The sequence below is a fragment of the Crassostrea angulata genome, chromosome 3, assembly GCF_025612915.1.
Source record: "Crassostrea angulata isolate pt1a10 chromosome 3, ASM2561291v2, whole genome shotgun sequence".
NCBI lineage: Eukaryota > Metazoa > Mollusca > Bivalvia > Ostreida > Ostreidae > Magallana > Magallana angulata.
The window spans coordinates 4,329,580-4,357,190 of record NC_069113.1 but is presented as its reverse complement, the minus strand read 5'-3'; the positions used below and the strand labels follow the sequence as shown (position 1 = coordinate 4,357,190).

General features: G+C 35.5%; 3 protein-coding genes across 3 annotated transcripts; all 3 read left to right on the top strand.

The window, feature by feature from the left end:
• The first annotated feature begins 146 nt into the window (after positions 1-146).
• On the top strand, positions 147-7,078 carry LOC128175014 (lysocardiolipin acyltransferase 1-like). The gene is made up of 5 exons (XM_052840381.1): positions 147-494; positions 2,479-2,677; positions 3,289-3,401; positions 4,406-4,556; positions 4,708-7,078. The coding sequence occupies exons 1-5, from the start codon at positions 330-332 to the stop codon at positions 5,169-5,171; spliced, it is 1,092 nt and encodes a 363-aa protein (XP_052696341.1). The 5' UTR covers positions 147-329; the 3' UTR covers positions 5,172-7,078.
• Positions 7,079-7,221: 143 nt separating this feature from the next.
• On the top strand, positions 7,222-11,548 carry LOC128175016 (uncharacterized). The gene is made up of 4 exons (XM_052840384.1): positions 7,222-7,827; positions 9,795-10,102; positions 11,220-11,275; positions 11,521-11,548. The coding sequence occupies exons 2-3, from the start codon at positions 9,856-9,858 to the stop codon at positions 11,273-11,275; spliced, it is 303 nt and encodes a 100-aa protein (XP_052696344.1). The 5' UTR covers positions 7,222-7,827; positions 9,795-9,855; the 3' UTR covers positions 11,521-11,548.
• Positions 11,289-27,548, top strand: LOC128175605 (uncharacterized). The gene is made up of 20 exons (XM_052841363.1): positions 11,289-11,583; positions 12,806-12,938; positions 14,320-14,445; positions 15,111-15,313; positions 15,967-16,040; positions 16,483-16,551; positions 16,752-16,775; positions 17,137-17,331; positions 17,492-17,611; positions 21,151-21,196; positions 21,301-21,861; positions 22,761-22,937; positions 23,052-23,210; positions 23,305-23,478; positions 23,724-23,897; positions 23,985-24,134; positions 24,232-24,611; positions 24,803-24,899; positions 24,984-25,069; positions 27,405-27,548. The coding sequence occupies exons 1-20, from the start codon at positions 11,481-11,483 to the stop codon at positions 27,546-27,548; spliced, it is 3,195 nt and encodes a 1,064-aa protein (XP_052697323.1). The 5' UTR covers positions 11,289-11,480.
• The last annotated feature ends 63 nt before the right edge of the window (positions 27,549-27,611 follow it).

Below are 27,611 nucleotides of genomic sequence, written 5' to 3'. Positions count from 1 at the left end.
GAAAAATGTAGACTTCATGAAATATGAACACCTAATAACATGAAGAAGTTATCAAGATATATTTTTCTATTAGTATTCAACAAGGTACTTTATCTTACGGTTGCGGTTAACTATAAGTTTTTCTATAATTTATTGCCGAATTTTCTGGTTCACTTTATAGATTTAGAGAACCAGTTTCTTGCAATCTGCTTATCAACAACAGCACAGGACAGATGAAATCACCCACCTACCTGCTTTTGTGGAAAGTTACCTGCTCGCATCGTGTGAATATGATGAAGGGGAAAAAAACTATATCACTCTTGTGAGCCCTTGTTCCACAAACCGTCAACATGTCAGTTTTCAAAGGAGTCCTGTTCAGTTTTCTGATGCTGTACAGTAGTACTTTTGGGGCCATCTTCTTACTCATACCCCTCATTCCGCTGATTTTCTTTCAACCAAAAGTAGGGCGACAGATGATGGATCAGATGATATGGATTTGGCAAATTTATGCAGTGGTAAGAATGTTTTCCTTGCTATCCTTAATTAGGTGAACTTGCACTGTAAGTCCTTTATTGTACATTTCATTATTTTTGGAGGATTTTGTAAATGAGCAATCGAATTAAGTTAGATTAATAAATTAATAATTACCTTTGTAACTTTTGATTTATTGTCATGGATATTGATGCGGAGACATGCACACATTATTGAGTGAAACAGTCGGGTAAAACTTCGAACAAATGCATAATCTTCACGTAAAAAAGCACAGATTGTTTAAAATTATTTAAAGTCAAGGAAAGGGAATTGCGCTGAAATAATTATTTCAGTTGCTCAACATAGTGAAGATTTTATTTTTGTATTATTTTATATATTATTTAATACCCATCTTGAGTATTTGAGACATTACCATTGCGAAATAACCTTTATTGACACTCGTGGTCATTGAGCAGCTAGCAACTATTTTATTTGCTATTAGCAATGCCTGTTTTGGTATAGGCCCTCATTTTAAGACCAGAGACTTGTGACTTTTGATGCTCCTTTGTTCACTTTGAGTGGCTGTAAAAGACCTCACACACATCAAAAAAGTATAAAAGAGCAGCCTGTCCCCTTAAACTTTTAGTAGATATGCATTCCCCCTACCCCCCCCCCCCCCCCCCCCTTCCACTTTATGTTTTAGCAAAAATTTTCTACATGCTTGGTTTTTCCCTTTTATTATAAAAGCCACTATTTTATGTTATTTATCCTTTTAATGAGACAAGGTGATAAAAAGACAAAGTAACATCCTTTACTTTAATTGACACTTATATTTATAACTGACTAGCCTTTTCTTCCTCCTTGTAACCTCTCTTAAGAGTGGTGAATGGTGCAGATTGTAAAAAATGTACTTATATAACAAAACCTCATAGAGTGCATCAAAAATGGAATTTGATCTTTGTCATTAAAGTTTGGGAAGAGTGTTTCAATTTTTAATTCAATATTCTATGAAAAACTAGTTAATGTTTCCATTTTCATTTATTCCATTGTATCAACTGATGAAATAGGAAAATAATAACTCAAATTACCGGTACATTAAAAAGTCATCATTGAGTACAATTGGTTGTACGGTATTTATACACCATTACTTTAAACAGTTACAGGAGTGATCTCGAAAGTTAAACTGCCAATATTTTTGGAATTCTATTTTTAAGCATAACCTTGAATGAAGCAGGGTTTTTTTTTCTTTATAAACTGTGAAATGGTTTATAAGAAACTTATTTTGTTCAAATTAGAAAATCATTTAGTTTTTTTTTAGTTTTAAATAGTGGTTAAAGTTACGTATGAATGGATTATTCGTACGTGGACAAACTGGTTTGGTAATCTGGGCTGGGAGGGGGGGGGGGGGGCAGAAGGGGCATAAAACTTGGATGAGCTCACTAACATAAAAAATACTGAAATTAAGAAACTGATTTTATGAGATATAGAATAATTATAAAAGAAAAAAATACTTCATATACTTTCTCAAATATAAATTGGATAAAAAGTTTACTTGTCCTTATAATTCACAAGTTTAACATTAAAGACTCATTCTCATAAATGATAAAAATTGTAAAAAATTTGCATATCACTTCATGAGAATTTCTATGGGTTTTTTTTGACATGAGTCATATTCTGATGAAGTATATTTTACATATTTTTAATAGTTTTTAAATAACATTTTAAGAGTTGAATTGTTCAGAGGTGTCGTTATTTATCTTTGTCTGCCATTAAATTCTCCGAGAAAATAGCATCTGTTAATGGGAATGATAATGATCATCTGGTAAAGTCTTGTACCATGGACAAACTACTGTAGTTTGTTCTAATACAAGATTAATTTTTGAAATTAGATAAGTTATTAGCTTGTCTTAACACACTGTTTTTCAAGATATAAAGATGATATGATTGATTTCATATCACATATTTTTTTTTTTGTCAATTAAAAAGTCCCAAAATATTTAGACACATTTCAAAAATCTGTGATTTCAGTTTCTGGTGGAGAAGCTGTGTGGTGTGAAGGTGGTGATTACAGGTGAGCCGGTGGGGTGCGAGGACAGCACCATCATCCTGATGAACCACCGAACTCGATTTGATTGGCTCTTCATCTTCTCCTACATCCTCAGACACGGGCCTCTCCGACGATTTAAAATCAGCATGAAAGACATCCTGAAATACGTCCCAGGGCCTGGTATGTTAATTAAACAATAAATTCTTTCATTCATGATTCATGCTGTTTATGAAGAAAAATACATAGCCTGCATTAGCGTCTGGCATAATCATGATTATTCCATGCAGTCCGTGATTTTTCTTAGGTAGCTGTAGGTTTCATCGCATCGATAAACGAGGCGTGTAGTCTGTAGATTTCAGTCTGGCTGTTTCTCTAGAGCTATGAATTAACAATAAGTTTTCTTAGAAATAGAGAGAATCATACTCGGTGGATGTAAATACATTAGCATGATTATTTGTGTGAAAGTTGGTGAAGCTCACCATTTTCTCTAGCTAAGTGCAGTTAATTACCCATGAACTGAAGTACATGTTTACATTTAAACATCAATAGTAAAAAAACAAGATTTTTTAAGAGAACGCTTTGATGTTTATCATTGTTTACTGTTTATCTATTAGCTAGAGCTTTCACTTGACACCATTAATACATAAAGTACAGTACATGTATTTATTGAAGCTTACATAATAGTCTTTCAGATTTCAAAAAGATTTTATGTAAGATTTTAATGCTACATAAAGATTAGCTGTTGACTGATTGCTAGGTAAGATGTTCTTATTGTGATGGTCTGTTTGAAGGCTGGGCTATGCAGTGTGCTGGTTACCTATTTTTACAAAGAAAATGGGAGGCAGACAAAAAGATAATCTTGAGATGTCTCACTTACTTCAGAAAACTGGGGTACAAACCACAGGTAAAGAATGAATTCTTCATTTATTCATATAATATAATCATACATACATTAATATGCATACTCTCTGGGGTAGACAGACTATTATCTATTAGTCACTCTCTGTTTTAGTTACCCATTACCCGTGGGGTTTCTCACTGCCAGCACAAACAATGTAAAACACTAGAGTAATAGTGATCCCCACAGTAATGTATAACCTTTGTTAATGAAGCTGTCTATTGATCTTATGGTGCATTATATAGATCTGTAGCAAAGTCTTCATCAGTACGATGAAAAGGTCATTATGGTTTTGGTCAGTCTCTAAAGACTTTGTTTCTGTTTTTCATATAAGTATTAAGGTTGATACCATATTAGAGTCAAGGACAATGATAGTTTGGTAGATGTTATGGATTAAATTAATTTTTATGGAACTTCTTCATCACCCAGGTACAGAAACACTTTTCATTTCTCAACCTTTTAGATAATACACATTTTTAAGCCCCCGCCATAAAATGGCAGGGGGCATATGTTGTTATCCCATTCTGTCCTTCCATCATTAATAACTTTCCATTTACTATCTCGACAACAGTTGCACACATTCAACTCAAATTACATATATGGATATGTCATAGAAATATGCAGGTCAAGTTTGAATTTCGTCCAGGTTTGATGATTTTTGACAGAATTATGCCCCTTGAACTTTGAAAAAAAAATAAGAATTTTTTAGTTTCTGGGCTCCAACTTTTAAAGGGATGTTTAATTCTATACAGTTGATAATTCAATATACCTTACAAATATTTTACTACACAATACAGGTCAAGTTTGAATTTGGTCAAGGTTTCATGATTTTTGCCCTGTAAAATTAGAAAAAAAGAAGAATTTTATGGTTTCTGCTTTCTAACTTATGAAGGGATGGGTATATAAGGATAAAATTTTATATATAAATATTTTACCAGACAATAAAAGTTGAAATGGTCCAGTTTTGATGATTTTTGACAGAATTATTACCCTTGAACTATTTTTTACAGATTCTGTTTTTCCCAGAGGGCACTGACTTTACAGCCAACACAAAAGCTCGCAGTGACAAGTTCGCTGCAAAGAACAGCCTAGAGCCTTATGAATATGTCCTCCATCCAAGGACAGCAGGCTTCTCATTCCTAGTGGAAAAAATGAGAGAAAGTATGGGCATCTTCTTATTTATAAAGCATCGACTTCTTCAGAGCCTATTTGTCAAATTGCTTAAGTATTTTGAGTGGCTAAAGATTACTCTATGATGTTGTGGGGAAAGTACATACAGTAGATTGAATAAAGTTTATTTTTCTTCCCTCAGTTATCTCTCTAGACTCAATCCTTGATGTCTCCATTGGATACCCAGAAAACATTCCTCAGAACGAGAGAGACATTTTAGAGGGCAGGTTTCCTCAACAAGTTCACTTCCACGTACAGGCACACAGTGCTTCGGAGTTACCGCCAGACAGGGAGGGGGTGGAGAAATGGTGCCAGGAATGCTGGGAGAGAAAGGAAAGGCAGCTACGGGAATACTACACGGGGTCCAAGGTGTTCAGTCAAAAACCGATCCAAACCTACGTCAGGAACGAGCAGGAGGTGGAACATCTGTTCAAGTTCGCTTGCTTGTTTTGGACGGTGTTCCAGATTTGTGTTGTGGTGTTCCTGATATACGCCCCAATTCTACGATGGTTTTCTTTGTTCTCAATTATCACTTACGTGTTAATTAGTAGGTATGGAGGAATTGATGCGTTGTTAGACAGCGAAGCATCAGATTTGTGTAAATAATCACATTTTAGATTTTATTTATATGCTCCCTCCAAAAATTCATATTGTAGTTAACCTCTCATAAGTAAGATACTGGTATGTTAACTTACATTAACCATAAGTTAAAAGATATTTGGTTGGTTTAATGTAGAGGGTATGGACTATTATCATGGGTAGATTTTACCTTAACGAGATATTTTATAAAAAATCTTTGCTGTTTTACAAACTCGCAGATCTCAGTATAACAATCCCTCAGAGGAGGAGAATTTTAAATTATGTTATTATTTTATGTGGAGGTAGTTTTAAGATAGAGAATAGTATCTATTTATATACCTTTAAGACTATACAAATTCATGTTTCAATACTCGACTTGGCTCCTATTTGACATTTTAATACATTGGAACACCAATACCCAAATATTTCAATACATTTATTACTTTTATATTACCTAGAATTTAGGTTATATTACAGGATTTCCATAGTTTGTAATTGTTTAAATCTATCCCAGCTTTGTATACTTAGATTTGAATATTACATGTAAAAATATGGCTCATGTACCTGTAATAGAACATACTTCTCTGTCAAGTATACAGCTATTAAATAAGTATCGATTCTTCATTAGCTATGACAATTTAAAATGGTATAATGTTGATTGCTTTTTATAAAGGGTAATAAAAAAGGAGGATAAAGTATATTTGATGAAGACACAAATGTAACAGGGAAGATTCAATGCCCTTCATCGATCGTTATCAATTGATTTGTTTTTCTATCATGAATGAATGCTAATTTCATTTTTTTTTTCATATGCCACCCAAAAATTTTACAAAGGTTTATATTTTTTGTCCTCATTTGCACCAAAGCATCTTTGAATAGAATATATCTGTACTTGTGATGGTAAGAAAACCAGAGATTTCTGACAATTAACCTAGATAGGTACAATCTTACATTTAGACAGCTACTGCTTCTGACAATGAAGACTCTGCAGTGTTATTGCTCACCAAAGTATTCTTTAGCTTTAAAATTGTTGGGAATTTGGTTTCGTGATATTCTTCATGAATACTTGCATTTTCTTTAATTTAATTACTTCTTTGTGCTTTGTGTTTAGAATCCCCCCCCCCCCCCAAAAAAAAAAACAACTTTATGATATATCTAGAATAACGTTTTTAACCAATACCTGTAATATGAGATTTTGAAGGAGTTCCCAGTCATCAATGTGCATTATCACAATGAAATTTTTTCTTTTTTAAAAGCATGTTCTTGTGCATTAGGTTTATCTTTATCCAATGGTGCTCTGTTTAGGTAGATTCTGAACCTCTTTTGTCTTTGACATATATCAGAAAGTTAAACACATTGAACTGGATGTTTTTTTAGTACAAAGAAATGTGTTCATCTAACATCAGAAAAAAGGTAAGCTCAGCAGGTCATTAAAATGTGTTCATCAAATAAATTATAAATGTAGGTATATAGTTGAATAAATAGAAATTATTTGGGTAATCGCTTTCTTGTGCATATGTTTTTCAAGTCAAATGACATGGTATGCAATAAGCAAGTTTTTATCATGGTTAGAATTACTTTATTTCAAATGGAAAATCATGTATAGTTTACATGTCATGCTCTTTACATAGTTTGATATATATTTAAACCATGACTTGTACGACTTGTCATTAGTGTAAATGTTTGAAATGAGGTGGGTTTTTTTTTTTTGTTGAGTGAAATAGGAATGTTACAGAATTTTTAAAAAGTTTATCACTGTTTTATGTGTTGCATAGCAAATGATTTTAAATGAAATAAAATGATACCTATTGGTATTCAACTGTCTCCAATAAACTCTTTTTCATTTTGTTGGATCAGTTTTACCATACAAATATAGCAAGTATCATGTATGTTCTAAGGTAAAAATTAAACAATGGATATTCTTGGTTTATTAATTAATTTTTAAATAAACATAAAATGTATGATTCTTTATTTCAATGTTGTTTCACGGTCATTTGATCAAGCAGCTCATTATTTTGAAAGTTTAAGACTGTTTTTATTTACCGGTACAGTAGATATACCGGTACCAATTAATCCAGCTTTTGTTTAAATGTCCACAAAATAATAAACACTGGTTGCCTTTTCCATTAATGAAGGACAGTACATGTATTAATGTATTTTATACTTAGAATTTGAAAAAATTAAAGTTTCTGTACTGGAACAACAAAAGGGACACGCTTTTGTGATTGCCTATGGATTGTTAGTACATGTACTGGTATTTACACTTGCAGTGATTTGACAGCAACATTGATAGGTGCACAAAACATGGTGTCAATGCAGCCTGTAAATATTAAATTGTGTCAATTAATTACACCGCCTCATCCCCTCTGGCCGTGGATCATCAAATTTTGTGTGGGTTTTTACCTACACGTGAGTCACCATGAGATGGGGTCTGGTCATGGCGTAGTTTTAGTTAAAAACAATCTATTATGCGGATTCTGGAATTCAGTCAACCAAAACTGTGCTATATGTCTTGCATATTGGTATCGTTTTTTGTTGTCACATGTTTGTGAATGAACCAGTTCAATAGCCTTGTCTGTGTGTAGAATCGGTGGTAAATGCAGGGACCCCATTCATTACCTACACCAATATTTGCCATGCTTCAGTGATGTATTAAACAATCTGGATAAATAACAAATGGCTGGTAAGTGGTTTGTAAAAGATGTTTTATAATTTATTCTGATGCTGTTTGATTTGTGGGTTTCGTGTTTTAAAAGATTTTGGTCTGTTTTCTTAATCCTGTTTATAGTGCCTGGCTTCCACTCAAACAGGGTCAATATTTTGACAGTTCGTTCGTCCCAAAACCAAGTATTATATTCTGTCACAAAGCCTCCACACTCGTTAGATCTTGTTTATATTCCCAAGGGTAAGATACTTTTTCATACTTAGGTGTAAAAATCCACTAGAGGATCCATATCAAACATCTAAACAAACAACAGAACTGGGTTAGTGGTTTTATAATTGACAATAATCAGTATTTCCTTTACTGTGTATTAGGTTTTGTTCAGGGCTTTGTGTTAGATGTACCTCTTTAAATGATTGGTGCAATCTCTTTTGTCAAGTATGTTAATTACAGACATATACCAGGATGCTTGAATTACACTAAATTACTTTCATTTTTTATTCAAACTGGTATGACAGCTTTTTAAAATTTGTGAATTATATTGTTTTATATTATTTTCCAATTTTTGAATATTATATGTAATGTAAATGCTCTTAGACTCTATGCTATACATGAATTCATTTGCAAAAATTTCATTTTGTGTTGTAATGCCATCTACATGGATGGAGAACACATTACTCCACTTTTTTTTAATGTGAAAAGGGGGGAATAGCCAGAATGTGTGTCACTCAGGAGTTTGGGGGAAGGGGATTAGGAATTGGAGGAAACAATTCATTTTCAATTCTTAATATCACAGGATTGGTTTGATTTGATTTCCTTGTTGATAAATTTGAATATACTAGTCCCTCCAAGGAGAAGGGGATGGTAGGGGCCTGAGGGACTGAACTAATTATACTGTGATAGAATTAAGTTATAGTCTGGTGGAAGGAGCTAACTTTATGTATGATTGATATAGAATCAGTCATGAGATGTCTGTCAGCGTCGTGGTACTATCACTGATGAAGATGCCATTTTAGAAGGGGGTAGCGGTCTTAGGGGAGGAGGGGGAGGGATTTTAATTTTTAATCTAATGCGGTGGTCCTATGATAAAGTTTAGGAGTTTGACCTTGTTGACGGAATGACCGTGTGGTTATTGAATCAGGAAAAAAGTTTTTAAAAGTTCAATGCATCCAGTCTAATGGTCTGTCTCCCTGGTATATATAAGCTAGGCCCTGGTTATTGGAGGTAATTACAACTTGCTTATTGAAATGTATAGGAACTGGGCCTTTAACTGAAGTTAATTGAAGAAAACAAACAATTGTTTGTGTTGTGAAGTAATTTAACAGTAATTTGTAACTCTGAGGCTTTTGAGACAGCTGGTAACAAAGAGGCACACTTGTGGATATGTCAACTAGTGAGTCTTAGTAGCACTGTAGTATACAGTATTATTCTGAATATAAATAGAAGATTTACTGGTCTAATATCTGTTTGATGAAGTTTTACATGACTGTCTTTTGATAACAGTTCCATTGTTTGATAGACCTTCAGCCAATATGTCAGAGGCATTGGATGAGGAATTAGGTTTCTGTTCAACATATTGAACATTTCTTCTTTTCATGAATATTTATAATTATTTTCAATCCATCATTGAGAAAGGTAAACTTACTTCTGTTCATGGAAGTATGAAAACAAAAGCCATGTAATTAAAAACATGCTGTTGTTTATCGATGCATGCAAAATTTTTTTTACTGTAGGTGAATTTTCCATACAAAAGTGTAAGGATATGAATTAATTAAAGGACACGAAAAGTTCAATGAACCATCCTACAATCAAATCATTTGAGACTGATATTATTTTATCTTTGTATTGCCGGTAGTTTTATTAAAACAGAATTAGACAAAATCATTTACAAACATGAACTGGTAAAACTAAGTCTCTCTAACTTGATTTATATTTACAGTTTTTCAATATTATGTCTTAAGAAATGCCCCTATTTTTCCATCATACAGATCTACAGGACAATTACTTAGTTGTCACCATGACAATACATGTACAGCAGTGACCCCCATTATGGATGAGGATCATCGAAGAAACGAGTACCAAAGCATACACCTTGGGAGGATATCTCAGAGATTGCCGGGGACGGAGGACAGTGAGGGGACAGAGGACAAACAGGACAGTGGGGCGGGGGAGAATGTGAAGGAGGGAGAGAAGCTGAGGGTGGCTCTACCTGAGAATTACCTGCAGCCACTGGAGGCCAAGGCACTGGTCCACCTCAGCCAAAAGATGGGACCCACCCCCAAAACTCATCTCAAAGGTAAATACAGGTGTATGCTAATTACAGGTTATAAAAGGAACACTTAGTACCCGATAGTAAGCAGTCACACATACTGCCAACTTATCAATATGTACATGACTGATTTTTTTTCGATGTGATATACTAAAAATTATTGTACCAGTAAATTATAATTTCCCTCAATTCACTTCAAGTATTGTTTGGTACTATATGTAGGTTAAAAGAAAAAAAGACAAATAAACACAGTTAGTATAAATGACATAGAGATTACCTAGCAGTAATACATTAGCTGCAATGGAGGGAGGGGGTATTAACCTGAATGTCTTTAAAAAAATTATTTGGAGAGGGTTACACGGGTTTTTATTTTACTACTTATTCATGTATGTTATTTGAAAGAAAATAATCTTGCACTAAATAATGAAAAGGTATCAATGTATCACATCTTTGAAAGTCATACTGAAACTAATGATAAAAATAAATGCATCGTTTATTTCAGATTATTTCAAATTTCAAATAACCTCATAATTTTTAGAATTTTCAGAATCTGATTTAAAATTTTAGAATGTAGGATTTATCTGAATCTTCTCTCTGCTTTTGAATTTATTCCGAGTTATCTCCCTTGATAACGCAGTCCATTGATGTTCATTTTTATCAGTAATGATACAACTGTTCAAACAAAAGTCCACGTTAATTCCATGAAATCACAATGTATTTGCATGACTAATTGATTTAATTTTATTTATCTTTATACCTATACAAGGAATCTACACAGGGTATAAAAAAGTATAATTGCATGCATGTGGATGTTTAATGTAGATTTTATTGATGACGGATTTAAGACTGGGAGAAACATTAATTGTAAAGTTTTCAGTGGTCCTGGTTTTTGGTTTTGTGTTTATGGTCTGGTTGGATGATTTATGATTTACTATCACCTCTCTGTCTTTACCTGAGTGCAAGTGACATGCTTTGTTATCATTTATAGAATTATAGAAGGTGATATTGTTCGTGAAGTCATTGAAGCGTCCTCTAAGTTTGCATACAGCACTAATAAGGTTCTTAGTACGTAAATCCTAATTCGTTATGGTAGCTGTTGACGGATCTGTACCCGCATTAAATGTCCACATTTGAATGTCAACAGGTGAGAGAGGCAAGGAGTGTGATTACAAAAGATCCCCCCACGACCGGTTTGATTAGGTGTGTATATCTGTGAACCTTGTACAACTGTAAAGTACTGAATAGAAAAACCATCTGTAGTGTATTGTAAAAAGGTCGGCTCACAGGAGAGAGCCGATAAAGTGCTGGACATTTCCCAAATCTCACTTGTTTTCTGATCACAGGAGACTCCACATGTTGTGTATTGTACGAAAATCAATAAGACATCTTTGGTATTTAAGTATGAATGGCTGAGAGTGGTCATGATTATTTGGAAATTCTTCCAGATGAAGCAGAGGTAGCCATGAATCGGCCACTGGTGGAAATCCCTCTACTGGGTACAGACTCGGGTAAATATCTCCGAGGTCACGCAAACCGCAGCTTTACGTGCCACTGATAATGTTCTATTTTGTCTGTCAGTCCATCAATTGTTAATTCTCGGGATTGGCTGTTGTCTGGGTTTTTGACAACTGTAATTAAGTCTTTCATTCACTTCATTGTTTTCAAGATGTGAAACATCTGATATGATCATGTCATTGAATTCTCTGACAATTTTATGGTTTGTAATTCACTTAGTATCTCATGTCATCATTCCATTGGGCAGGTTATTTTTTTATTGTGTGGGAGGATTTGTTTGATTAAACCCCTTTACTGTTTTTTCACTGTCTTTATGCACTTTATGACCTGTGGGGGTTCAATTAATTGTTCCATGCAGGGTTATCAGCAGGTGCCCCAGAAGACAGGTTAATTGGCCTTTGACCTAGATTTGTTGTCAACAATGACTATGGCCTGGCCAAGTAGAGAGATTTAGTTGACTACTTATAAGCAGCGAGAGCTTCTGGGGCCCTCCACTCAGTGACTTGGTTAATCAGTCTCCCTATCTGTCAATCATAGCTGGTTAATTTGCAGGAGTGCGCAGGTTCTTTCTATCAGACCCAGCTCTGGTGGACATGTGCTAACATTGTGTTTACAATGGAATACTACAATGACTATAGGTTTTCTTGTAGAAGCTCGATGCCTTACTCTAAATGTGGTATGTATTAATTTAGTTTGTCCTCAGTTCAATTGTCAACAGTAATTAGTGTTAATTAATCAGAGAGCTTTACTATGAATGGTTCAACACAGCATCAGATAATCAGCACAATGTCTGTTCTATTATCTACATCATGCAGCGGTTTCTCTTTTAGATTTCTCTATTGTTTGTGAAAATGTTTCTGTCTGTTTTCTGAGGAATGATATAGTAGATTTATGACCAGATTCTGTATAAATGGGTCAACAATTTTATCAAATACAGCTGCATGCTTCTGGTGAATTGCAGACATCCTGCTTTAAAATCGCTCCAGGGAAATAGGAAAACCAGTGCTTAAACTTTTCCTGACATTGTATTAGCAAAAAAAAAATATGGTATTTAATATAAAAACAATTGGTACCTAGTACCGGTATATGGTCACAAAAATGAAATGCTTGGATATTAGTATTGATTAATTTATTTTTGGGTTATAATTTTGTCATTTATATGTTTATTCCCTGATATAATTATGCATGAAAATAAGTTATTGCATTGTATTTCAGGGTCTCTGGATGTTGACCAAGTGAGCCCGGAGTTTCCCATGCAGTCTTCCGGAGAGTATAGGCCTATCAGTACGGCCAAAACCTATGACTACGCGGACTGTCCGCACCAGTACGAGGAACTCCCGCACCTACAGTGAGTACAAGTCAATATTCCCACGGCTCTAATCAATACATGCCTGCACTATCACTTATTGATGATGCCAGCATGCCATGTTTTGTACAGATTTATAGGAGAGTTCTAACTTCTTTTGTGATCTATGACATCAATGCTTGATATGAAATTTTTAAGTGGGTTAATTTGGTTATCTGGCAGACAGAGTTAAGGTTTTGTGCATGTATTTGAGAAAGTTGAGTAACAACATAATTTGGCAACAGTTAAAAGTCAGCATCCTTTCTGGTGATAGAAATCTCATGTAACGAAAGCATGCAGAATTTTCTGGGTGTTTTTTCCTATCTGATTACGACTGCCAAAAGTGATATTTTACTGCAAAAAGGAAATGGCATTTGAAAATTTTATTGCTGCATGTTTTGTCACTTGCCCTATGAAACATCGATATACCGGTATGCATGAGTCCCGTGTTACAAACAACATCATTTTAGTGTATTAACCCCAGAGCCAAGCTCAGCCTCCGACACACCAGTAAATCTATTATTGCTCCCCAATCAGAAAGGATTGTAAGCTTTACTGTTATGGTTTATCGATCAGAAGCTGACAGCCAAATAACACAAGCACACCAGAAAATGTTACATTCATATATAAAGACACTGTAACATTCATTACATGAAGTTATTCATAGATAATGTCAATGTAAAAGTACATAGGGAATTAGTATTTGTCTAGAAATCTAAGTCCCTGGTTAAATAAACTTAGACCCAGAGTATCTGGGATAGCACAGACCACAGATAAATTCAGTTAAGCACTAAGATAAGAATGTCATAATCCAAAATAATGATGTGGAGGGACAATGGGTATTATAGGTTACTGATTCAGCTATAATTGTCACAACACTCATGGATTACTGGTGGTTGTACACAGTGTTAAACACAGTCAGTAGGAAACACAGCAGTGTGTATATACCCAGGATAAAGAAAACAGCTGATAGCTTGCACAAAGTATTGAATGCTTCAAATCTGTTACAGACATAAACCAAGGAATATCAATCAGTGATACCATGAAAAACACATCTATATATCTATTTGCAAGAACACATTTTGAACTTTTCTTGGCTCGGTTTGGAGAGAGAGACAGACAGAACATAGAGAGAGAACAGAGAGAGAGAGAGAAAGAGTTATTTCAGTGTTTTATGTATCTATTAGAGTATGCTGATTCATAGACTTCTATCTATTTATCAATGTATATCAAAGGTTATTATAGTGTTCCAAACATAATAATGTAAGTTTATTTTATTTTTTGTGGAAGTTTATTCCAGTGTTCTGTTAATTGTTTTGTATAAGTTTTAGTTCAGTTACTTGTTCTCTGTTAGTTCATTCAAGTGTTCTTTTCCTTACTTTAGACTACGCCCCAATGGCATGTCCCCTGACTCCGTGGACACCCACTCCTCCAATGGCACCACAGTCACTTCAGGAATTCATTCGGAACAGGAGGAAGGAGAGGGTGCCACCCAGTCGGCAGAAGAAAGGTATGGTCCAACAGACTCGGGAGTATGTGTAAATGAATATAAGAATAAAGTCTGTGAAGGTTCTACATAAAAATATAACCTTCTCAGACTCAACTGGTATGCTACATAAAAAGAAAATAAAGGCAATGCAATATGTGCACGTCTCCTTTTGGAGGAACCTTTAACATTTGCTTTGATGAAGTTGGTAAAGAAAATTTCACATTAGTTTCAACTTAAAGTGGCTCACTACAGCGTGAAATATTTTCTCAAAACAGCAGAAAATTTCTTGATTATGATAGATATCATAATGGATAAGAAGTATTTAAGTCAATAGGCAAAAAAATGGTAAATTTTGGTTAAAAAATTACATTTTCAAAATTTTAATTCAGTTAACATGAACAAGAGCTCCAGGTGGATTCAAAGTCATGATCTGCGGTTCAGAAGCCCAATACTTTAACCACTGAGCTACGATGCTATACAACCCGATCGCTTAATATAAACAGTTTAGCAAAACATTTAAATCGCCATCTTGTGACATAGTGTCTTAAAAATTATAAGTGTAGGTGTAGTGAGGTACCTTAATTCATGCTGTACAGTAATATCAGACTACAAGCATTCATTTGTGTAAATATACAAAAATGGTGAGAAGAAATAAAGTAACTGATCTTCTCTGTATCTGTGAGCAGGAAGCGGTTCAACCCTTTGTACGACACCATGATTAACACCTCACCCACCATCTACAACAAGGTGAACACCACGGTGAAGGCCAAGCAGGACCACACCGTGCTTACCCAGCTACGCCTCATGAAGCTGGCCATCCTCCTCCTCATCCTCATCTCCATCGCCTCACTCTTCATCAGTGTGTACGTCGTCATAGCCTTCAGTGATGGTAAGTCCTCGTTATCTCACCAAACTAGTATGATAGAATTAAGCTGAAAATGATGGTTTAAAATTATACCTTAAAAAGAAGGAGACAATGCTTACCATTACAAAGCTATTAGAACCTTGAAATACCCGTACATCTAAGTAAACTCTTTGTGTAAAAAATAATGATAAATCAAGTATTACTTTCCATGGTGTTCATAGATAATCTTATGGCCATTTTAAGGTGGGTTACCACGTATACAAATCCAGATATACATGTATAAGCTTGTAAATCAATAAGAATATTTGTGCCTATTACTGCTTGATCCTTACGAACAAATGGGAAGCTGATGGTATAAAATATGTTTAGAATTACTAGCTTACAATCTCTTTTAAAATGCTTACCCTCCATACTAATCCTACTTTTAACTCTGAGCAACTGCAAAAATGAAAATATTTACTGATGATGATGCAACACATAAAATACAAATGTTTTAATAAATGTAAATTTGGTGGGATGAATCACATAAATTTAGGGCACTAGGTTATTAAACTGTTGATCAACTTTCACTCTAGGTCAAGTTGTATGAAGATTACCATTAATCTGTTATTATTAGTACAACAATAAATGGAATGCTTTATAGGGCATTTATATAAGGACAACCCCTTCTTTTACAGGACCCACTAAAGTAGCCTCCTTACAGAAAGAGCTCCAAAGTCTCAAGTCCAATTATACCACCATGAACATTAAGGTTTGTGTCAGAAATGAACAGCTTCCAACCAACTTTTGTATCGTACCATTTCAATAATGTATTATTTTTTATTCGCCAACAAACAAATTAAACACAATACATGTATTGTTTAAACTGGTTTTGTAGAGATGATTTAAATATGTCAATTGTTTTATCCTTACAACTGAAGATGAACAGTGTATTTTGAACTGTATGAATTACTGCAATAGCAAGAATATAAAGTACATGTATCACAAGTTACAAGTGCATTGTATCTGGTTACTGAGAATCAGAGTCGCATGTCTAAGCATGACACATAACATGTAATGTAAAGAGAAGCACTTGAACTACTCTGCAAATCGGAAGAAACACCTATCAACTCAAACAAAAAATATCAACTACGCATTTTTTATTTGTATTGTCTTTGTTTTTTAAATAAATTTAAAAATATATTTGCTTTCAGATGAGGATTTTGGAATCTCTTGTTGCGGGGAATAAGTCATTTGAATACATCAATGATCTTGATGACAAGGTAATTATTAAAAAATGACATAAAATCAAAACAGAAAGACTATGCACACCTTTATTATTTCGATCGATCTTTTTAACTTGGTCATTCATGATTTAAACAAGTTTAATATGTCTGAAGGAAATATATATATATCGTAAATTAATCTCTGGAGATATAAAAAATTTTGAAAAGCGTAGCAATTTTCCTGGAATTGATTTCAGTCTGGTGTATGGAGTGTTCTCCAGGTAAACGGTGGTACATGTATATAAGCATGCCCATGTATGTATCTCTGTACAGGTACATATACTTATTCCTGTACAGTACCTCCTTACCCAGTCAGCTCCTTCAGCATGCATCCTGTCATTACTCAACATAAAGTACGGTACACTAATTAATTCTGCTAGAGTGTACAAAATCCCCTTTTCCCAAAACAAGACAAATATTCAATAATATTTTTTTTTTCATTATCATATTTGAGATCAGTACATGTATGTATATGACAGGGATGAAGAATCAATAAAGAATGTTTTTGATAACCATAGAATGCAACCTTAAATATGTTTTTATTTCCTAACAACTCTCTGAATCATGTCTTCTTATTTTCAGCTTATCTATTTTCAACAACAGACGAAGGAGAATATATCTTCCCTGAACTCAAATTTATCGAACACAAAAGTTACGTTACAACAAGTCCATGATCAAGTTAGTTTCAGTTATCAAAACCTCACTTCCATCATGGCATCCCAGAATTCCATAGTACAGGAACAGCTCCTGAATATCAGCAAAATGGAGGGACCTCAGGTATGTCATATGTTGAACTAATTTTGGATCAAGGGGAAATAACTCCTGGAGACTGAGCAGGCAAAAAAATGTTTTTTGATATTTTTAAAGCAGATGACCACATAAATGTTATGACCATACTTTATAGAGACTTTACTGACTGATATTTGTATTTTGACAGGGTCCCCAGGGAGTGGGTAATCTGAGTGCCTGTTTTATGAAGACTGATACAGCCAGCTCTGCAAGTGACACAACGAGGACATCCACTCTCAATCCATTTCCTCCAATGGAGGACTTTGAGGTACTTAATTTCTGCTTTGTCTAAAATCAGACTCAACTTACTGTAATTTCAGTTTTGTGAAATAGGAATCTACCAGTACTTAATTTCTGATATTCATTTCATATATTCATTTCATATAATTATCAAAGCAAGTTAAGTTTCCTTAATTTGTTTGAATGTTTTGTTATATTAGATTTCCACAGTTTCATATAAGACATATGGCAAACAAAAGCATATTGAATGTCAGACTTATTCACAATGCAGTAGTTAGTCTTTGCTCAGCACAAAAGATTTGAAAGAATTTTCCAGACTAAAAAAGGCAGAATTTGCCCTTCATTATAAAGAAAATGAAACAAGCTCAACTTCAGAAATATGTAACAGTACTAGTATTATTATGTTGTGATATGAGGTGACATGTTTTTTTTAGGTTAATGAGTATCATTTGTATTTTTTTCATTTTCTTTAGAAATACCGGTATCTTTTGATGTTTGTGACATGCTTTTTACATTTATATTTTTCAGTTAATGTTTTCATTTCTTTCAGAAATATGTTGTGATGTTTGTGACCTGTTCGATGTCGGGAGGACTTTATCACACACTGAATTTAACGGTAACAGACAGTCACAGAGTGCAATATCAGTGCATGTGTAGTGGACAGGTGTCGGGGGAGAGCATCAGGAAGTGCCAGCTCCACGTCTGGCTCTGTCCGCGACTCTCATGATCAACTTCTGTGTACAAAAATTTACTCTCATACATGTGAACTGTTCAACACTTGCCATAATTGAGACATAAGTGAACTATCGATAAATGGATTAAACAGAGGGCTACAAATGAACTATTGAAAGATGGATCAATTCAGAGGCCTACATACGAACTATTGAACAATGGATAAAATCAGACAAGTGAATATCTTTACTTCCTTGCATTCATTTATTTCACTCTGGAGAAAACTGAAGCTGTGTTCATGAGATACTAAATATGTTATTAAGCCTCATGATAAAACCAGGAGTTAACATTTGAAATATAAAGCCCAAGATTTGGCAAGTGATTGTCCAATGAAAAACCAAAGATATCTAGTCATAGACTGATCAAAGTGTTGTGTCATACTAAGCTTCATGTCTGTATTCAAAACTTGTCTGTATCCTGTTTTATATTGAAGACTCAATCCTTTACATTTACAAATGTAGTTGTCCTCTAGGGTAATTAATAACATGTAATGATGTCTGTGTTCAGCTAACTGTTGGTCTGTTAACTTTACCAAATTGCAGAGATTCCAGAGATTCTGCGGGGGGGGGGGGTTGTTATATTTGAGTGGGATACCAAGACTGTGATATAAAACCGTGTATTTTGTTGTCGACATTGAAATATTAACCTCACAATTTTTATTGTTGATATTTTTTAAATGTCAAATGTAATATTCATGAAATGATGTTCAACAATATGTTTTGTAAAAATGGTTCTTCTAACCATTGAGATGTTTGTTTGATGACAACGATGATAATGATGACTGTGATGACAATGATAAACATTTCTAAACATTTAGAATTTTATCTTTCTGCATAATCTAAGAATCTCACAGTTCTAAAATGTTTGGTGTCTGCAACACAGTTAAGTACATGTATGTACAAATTGAGCTATACTGAACACTATGAAGTAGAGATTGATGTGATTGAAATGCCATGGTATAATGTGTGTGTACAAAAAGTATAACAGGTGCAGATAAATAAACATTATGATTAAAATGTGCATGCTGAGGTGCTATTAGTGTAGAAACTCATTGTGCTATGTCAATACAATATGAAATAAAAATGAAAATCAATCAGAAGGGCTTGCTGTGATGTTTTCCCCACAAGGCTGGTGTTTTATATTCATTTACATCCAGGTTCACCTATCCACACAGTAAACACTGTGATCTTTCTGATCTCGTCCTCTTGATCTGTTGCAATGATTTGACTTGGGACCACAGGGCTTAATATTGCACCATAAGACTGTTTTAATTGGTGCACAGATCTGCACTGAGGATAATAGCACTCCTTATCATTTCTCACCCTCACCCCCTCCGCCGACCCATCCCCGACTCCAGCCCGACAAAAATTGGTAAGGGTACCTTCTTATTCTTGCTTGTAAGAAAATATTAGCGAAAAAAGTGAGTCATGATATCATTTAAACAAGCAGAGAAAGAATTTTAAATTACACAACTGACCAAGAACAGGGAGCAATTACTCAAAATTCAACTTTGTTTGTTTAGGAGAAATGGATTTAACGCAAAATTAACCCCCCCCCCTCCCATTCTAATTGTTCATACGTACCAAAACTTTATCAAATTCCATTTGCCAAACATTTAGCATATCCTATTTGCCTTTCTGATTGTATTACGAGAGACGTATATTATTACGTAATAATTATAATGATTTTATGATAGTCACATAAGGATGGACGGGAGCAGGGGTGTAATTATACCCTATATCCCATGAAAGCAGAAATAACAATGAACCTGCAATCTTTAAAAAAAAACGATACACGTGTGTATCCCCACCCCCACACCTCCATCAGGTAAACAGCCAGGTATTTCTGTACACGCTCCGTGGCCCTCTCTACATCTGATAGCGCTATCTGATTGTCCCTCGGCCCTACACAGGGTCTGGTCAGGTACAGGGAGTGTCTTCTGCTGCCCCCAGGCATCCATATCTCTATACAGTGGTTCATCTCATCCACACAATGGTGTAGCACAGTGACAGAGATACACACAAATTGTTCAGTGCGTGATGTGTTTGGTTTACTGATTTCAAAAATGTGAAAATTACTCAGTAGAGGTAAGATTTAATAAAATTCGATATGACTATTTTACTTAATTACTAGCGTTTCTTGGTCACTAAAGCAAAATATCACGGGATAAAATACATATTTTATAGCATACTGTGATATTTAAATCAGAGTTTTACTGTCTTGTAAATCCTCAGCCCGCTGTTTTCCATAAGGTGCCGTCGGTTCTTCATGCTTAAAAACAACAGTTGAGAAATTTTTACGATAGTATCAAATACTTTTTCAAAGTTAATTACGTTCTTTAAATTAACTTTGAAAAAGTATTTGATACTATCGTAAAAATTTCTCAACTGTGGAAAGTGTAATTAAATGGCAACCTTTGTAAAAATTTAGAACATGGACTGGAGCCCCCCCCCCCCCCCCTTCCTCATCCGTGTTACAAAAACTCATGAACATCGAAATAATGATGTTACTTCTTGTATAATGCATCTTCACAATGTCAAAGTTTTCTACTATGGAGTTCTGTAACCACAAAACCTTGACTTTATAAATGGTATAATGAAACATCATGAGACTAATTAATATACAATGTAAGATTCAAAACTTGCTAAGGAACATTTGTTATACAAAAATTTCGTAAAAGTAGACTAGCTTACTCTATATGCATGTATTATAAATAAAAACCAAACCATTAAACGACTGTTTCTTTTCTACATATTCGTATTATCCCGTCAAGTGTGATGTTTTACATACATAATCTACATGCATTTCTTAAATTCCTTATATTACATGTTCTAGATGAAATGGTTCTTGTGTGTGTTCCTCTGTATCCCGCTGTCTCAAGGTAAGTTTTTCTTTTATCGAAGACGGTTTAATGACCAATATTTAAGAAAAGTTGTTGAAATTCGGACATGATTCGATGGAATCATTCTCCTCTGTTAATTCCAGCACAGAGCTGTTCCAAATACATCGACCTTGTGATTGTCGTGGAATCTTCCAACATCACGTCATACCAGGACAAACGGACGACGACATGGCACCCCGCCATCCAGATGTTCCTGACCAGTCTATTGGACGGTCTGACGCTCGGCGCCGAGTTCTTCAGGGTGGCGGTGGTGCTGTACAGTTCGTCGATCGATGACGTCATGACGTTCACGGTGGACAGAGAATTCGCGCAGCACGCCGTAACGTTCCTGCGACCTAATTTCGGAGGAGCTAATTTACATATGGGGCTGGAGGAGATGAACAGACTGTATCAGTACTACTCACGTCCCGGCGCTACCAAGCGGGCCCTGCTGGTCACCGGGTCACACATCGGGGACTCCTCCAGCACGTTCGCTGAAGTGTGGCAGGCCCGCATCATGAACGTGGATCTTCTAGCCATCGGGTTCGGTGGAAATGAGCTTGAACACGAGTTGAAGCAAATGGCCTCTGATTTCGTGGTGACTATTGGTGATATAGGGATGTTATATGCTCTAGTTACGAGAGCCTTGGAGAGGATCTGCATTGGCAAGTTGCATGTTTCCTTCATTTCTGTTTAAATGTTTCATTTTGCAACCCTTTCGTCAAGCATCCCATTTGCTGAAGGCGTAATACTTTTTTGCAAATTACTTTCTGGATTATCATCTGCATAAAATAATCATTTCCAACGTCTAAATACTGTTTTCAAATGGACATCCAATCCACTTACTTTGTTTTTAAAGATGAGGCACGCAAACATTTTAATACAGACTTTGAACAGTATGTTTGCGGCCAATCTCAATAATTGTAAAGATGAAAGGTGGGCAAACTCCAGCTATGCTCTACATATACTACATATATATTATAGTGTGCCTGTAGTTGGAATATTTCGTCCCCAAGTGTCGACGAAAAGACATGCAAACATTTTGTTTCCTCTGTGTATTATTATTGTAATTGTTATCATGTAACTGATCTAGTATCTCCTTCAACAAAAATAATCAGTCCTTTAATTGCCAACGTAACGGTTCTAACAACATGAATCGTATCTCCGTTTATGACAACTTTTAAAGTAGATGGCTCATGTAACATTGATCAGAAGATAAAGATTGGGTAGTTGTAAGTCCGAAGGATACAGAATTAAGATTGTTCTCTGATTTGTGGTGATGATATTGATAACCAAACGTTTCTTGTCCTTAAAATTAATCTGCCCAAACGTCAAAAACCAATAATACATGTACAAATCAACCAAATCCTACGGTTTATTTAATCCTTATGTCATCTGGAAAAAATGACGTGAATTTTTACCTTTTCTTTGCTAATAATTATATATATTATATTGAGGACAATATATAGTATACAAAAAGTTTTATTGTTCCTAATTTGTTGGCTCTAATAACGTTTGGTCTGTTCAAACAGTTAGTTTAAAACTATACACGTTACGTCTACAGATCCAGTTGATGGTGCCTGGTCTTCCTGGATGAACTGGGGAACGTGCACAGCCTCTTGTAACGGTGGTTACCGCTCACGTGCACGTTCCTGTAGCTCACCCCAGCCTTCCCTCGGGGGTCACCTTTGTGATGGGATGCCAAGTCAGACGGAGATCTGTAACACACACGGATGCCAAGGTTTGGATGCTGTAGATATAGTTCATTCATATTCATACTTTAAGTCTTGAACCAAAGAAAACACTCCGCTATTTGTAACTGGGTATTATAGATTAATGGTGATCACTGTTGTAGATGAATGGGGAGCGGGAAGCTGGTCTTCCTGGAGTGACTGCTCCACTTCCTGTGGTTCGGGTAGGAGGGTGAGGACTCGGTGGTGCCGTGACCAATGCAGTGACCGCGAGGTGGAGACCCAGTTCCAACCCTGCTCCAAGGCGGAATGTCCCTCACCGGGTGAGCTTACTTTATTCGTCCAACAGTTGGGCGACTGCGACAAACAGCTATATACAGCATCGTTGTACTGATCTTTGTATTTTCATTTCTCCAGTGAATGGGTCTTGGACGGCGTGGGGGGAATGGAGCCCCTGTGACTGCCATACAAAGACACGTCATAGCCGGCGGGAGTGTTCGAACCCGCCACCCGCCAATGGGGGCCAGACCTGTACTGGGTTGTCTGTGAATGTCAGCGATTGTCTCCCTACAGACGTAGATCAATGCCCTGGTAACGTTAATCCTTGCACTATATATATTAACAGTTTTAAGTATGATTACTTAAAATAAAGTGTCTATCGAGGAAATATTTAGACACATTCCATTGCATAATTTTGAAATTGCTGGGAGAATCAATTTGGAACCTCAATCAACAATTTCTGAATAGAATGAATTCGTTGCAAAGTAGTACCCGGTAGTGTTCTAAAGTTTATGGATTTCTCTGTATTAATTCGACGTCAATTGTTCTATTTTTAGAGGACGGGTCCTGGTCGTTTTGGTCTGAGTGGAGCACCTGCTCCAAGACCTGTGGTCAGGGAATTTCATCTCGAACACGTCAGTGCGATAACCCCGTGCCTCGTAATGGCGGAAGCGAGTGTTCGGGGACGAAGTTTGACCAGCGTAGATGTAATCAATACACTTTATGTCAAGGTAACACTGTAGTTATATCTTAGTGGATTTATTTTCTGCATATAATTATTTAATCTTGAGTATTATGGTTTGGGTTTATTTTGTCAGATTGTCCACACAAACCACTGCAGCACAGAGACGGCTGGTACATGATGCGTTTTTACGATTCCTGGGTACCACAGCGTTGTTCTGACGGCGAGGTCTTCTCAATGGAATCATGTGACTGCATGGCGGACCCAAACATCGTCACAGGACCAAGTAAGAGTGGTGCATGTCTGTGTTCTTAACAAAGTTACCTTGAAGCAAAACTGTATCACTAACTACATGTGCGTATATGCTATGTTTGATGTTTTAGGGTGTGATAACGTTGTGGACCTTGATTTTGTGTCGCACAATGAGGAGGCCCGGGATGACTTGGGAGAGAGGGAATCCACAGCCTCCAATGTGAATTATGACGGGGCGGGCAATGCAGTGTTCAGTAGTGACTCGAGTGTAGTTCTGTGGCAGTTTTACCAGATGGAGCTGGATTCTGGGTTCAGGATTTCCGTCCGAGTGAAGCCGGACGCCGGCCCCGGGCCGATGAGGACTCTGCTGAGTGATGACGATTGCTCCTCCTCTGAACGTCCGTCTATTGTGATTGGTTTCAAAACTATAGAGAACAACACTGTTCACGTGATATTTGGACTGTCTCTTCAAAACAGAGGAGCCATGTCATTTCTTAACATAACCACAAGGGTATGAATATTACTTGAATTCTGATGAAGTAAACTAAAAATACATTTATGTTTATATTGTGCAAATTCAAGTAATAACGGTATTCAGTATTCTAGTAAGATTAAAGACCAAAGAATCATCAATGTATCTAGTTGCCGCAGACAAATTCGTGTCTGTTTAACCTTGTTTTTATGGTACCATTTTTTTCGAAGGTGGACGACTTTCTTGATTTAAACTTCCATTTTACCGGAAGGCGGTTTGGTGGTGAAGTTAAAAACAAGCTCACGGAGATAATTTTCCCAGAAACGGGTAAGTAACCACTAGGATTCACACACAGGTAGTTGGTTATCAAAGGTTCAACTGTATTAAACCTGCTTTGAACTGTTTTTCCAGAGCTTGTACAAGCAAGACGAGGCCCGCTAGTGATCGGTAACAATATCTGTTCCAACTTACAGGGGTTCCAGGGACTGCTAAACCAGGTATAATGCATCCACTAATACCAATATGTAACATGGGCGTTACCCATCTGTCCTTGTAGTTTCCAACGAATTTAACACATCCTATTGATCAATTAGTAAAAGAGATAACACATTTATATGCCAAATTTAGGCATGATGAAGATACCCAGTGTGATTGTTTCAGTTTGAGCAAAATCAAGCTGTTTACACATTTATTCTGTGAAGATAACTCCTTGTTTATTAATTAAATTACAGATACAACTCTTCAGCTGTTAACTCCAGCCAACTACAGAAAGAACACTGAACCACGACAGGCAATCTGCAGACTTTTATTTCAAATCATAAGAAAAAGTCCAACACGTGTTAGCAATGAGCATTTGTATTTTCACAGCAATCTGAGCTGAATGACAGGCGATGTACAATGTAGTGACACAGGAGTGAATGTGTATAAATATGTGATTTTTACTATGAGTAGTGATAACTTTGAATGTTTGAAAACTATGGTGATTTAAAAAAAGATCTACCACACACAAGCATTTCAGCATAAGCCGTAACATCTGATCATACCATACACCAATAGCAATCAATATTCTCAAGCAAGTACCTCTACAAAAGCAACAAACCTGGTCTCCTCTAATTTTTAGGTCAATATATCATAAAATGTGGACAGCACATTAAATTCTATTTTTTTTAATGAGAGACAAATTCCCATTTTTTTATACTTGAAAAGCAAAAAGACAGTTTAATGGTTACATAAATATAGTTCACAATAAAAAATGGTCAATATAGAAATGATATGAAGTTATGTATATACACTAATGACAAAAAATGAAATAACAAGTGCACATATAAATAATTCAGATGAATTAAGTAAAGAAAATAAATTAACTGGATATAGAATTTGAAAATGGGGATGGCCAACGCCTCACTCTCAAATTCTGTAGCCAATGAGAATGTATGGATGAAATATGAAATGAATACTGCTTTTTCTACAATCTAGAAATCTATAAAAAAAAAGACCATAATACCCTCATTCCTTTAAACACACTCTCTCCTAAGCTTGACATTTTGAAGAGAGCATAAACAAAACCCACGTGTTGAGGTTTGTTTATATTATAATGGAAAGTTCCCTGATGTCAACATAATTAAATGACACATGACATAACAAAGAACATATACGAATAAAGACTATAAAAAATTGTTCCATCTGTATCTCATGGGTGGCAAACTGTGATGGTGTAAAGTCATCAGTTGGTGTTGTCAGATCAAGGCTTTGGTGGTTCTGATTTCAAGAAGACGAAGTGACCGATTTAGGAGCTGGGACACTTGAGGCCGGACGAATCAAGGGGGGAGGCTGTTGTAAAATTGTCCTCTGTGGGGGGTTCAATCTGTAAACAAAGCATCACTATTAAATGAGCATTGATATATTTACAGAATCACCAATATCAACACAAGTACCAGATTACATAAATTTTATTTTTTCTGTGGAAATTTAATTTGAATGATATACATATAAATTACCAGTATATATTTATCATTATTTATTTTTTACACTAATTGTCTTTACTCAATTCAAATACAAAACATCTGTTAAGAATTTTGTCTTTGCTGGGAACCATGCAAAGTTAGTAAAACCAGCATTGACAAAAATTAGTAAAACCAGCATTTACAGAGCTGTTAGTAATGATAATCAGAAATCAACCAATCAGAGAGAAAAAGATAAAATGATGATGATAGCTTGTTTCCTTATTCCAAATCACGATAGATTTAATACCCTCTCCCATAAATCAGCTATTTATTGTGCTGGGTTTTATGATTTGAATGACATGATAAAAGATTTATTAATAAATCTAATATGTTGGGATAAATATCAATGAAATTATTAAAATCAATAGATTAAAAAAAAAGTATGTTATGAGAGAAACAACACAGATTCCAATACTGTTTATATACAGACCAGGCTATAATAGATGAGCTATAATCTGAATGCTATGACTAAGCTCCAAAATCTGATTGTAGTGATTGAATTATGATAATACAAGCTACAGGTTTTTATCCAAACTGAATGATTAAAGCCATGTTATCAAAGATATGAGTGATATATCATTACCCAATCTACTTTGCTATTAGTCATGATGTAAATGTTCAAAATAAGGCCAGTGAGTAGATTACAAAGAATGCTAGGGTCATGATCTAAATGTAGCGATTGATCTACTATTTCCCTACCTAGGAGGCTATCAATGGCCAACATCAACTTTCCATTGGTGGTGGGCTAATTGAAAAGAGAAAGTAAATGAAAGCAAAACTGAAAGCACAAAAAGAAGCCATAACAAAATATAAAAATAACCAAAGCTAGAGAATTAGTACAGAGAGAACCAAACATCTGGAATGTCCTTATACCTTGACTGCTGAGCTATCTGAGGAACCTTCAGCCCCGGCGCCTGAGGCTGTTTTAGCAGAGGGGGCGGGGCAGAAGATGAGGCAGGGGAGTTGGTATTAGCTGAATCCTCTGTTCCGTTGATCTCTTCCTTGATCTCGACTTCCATCTTTGTGTTCAAAATAA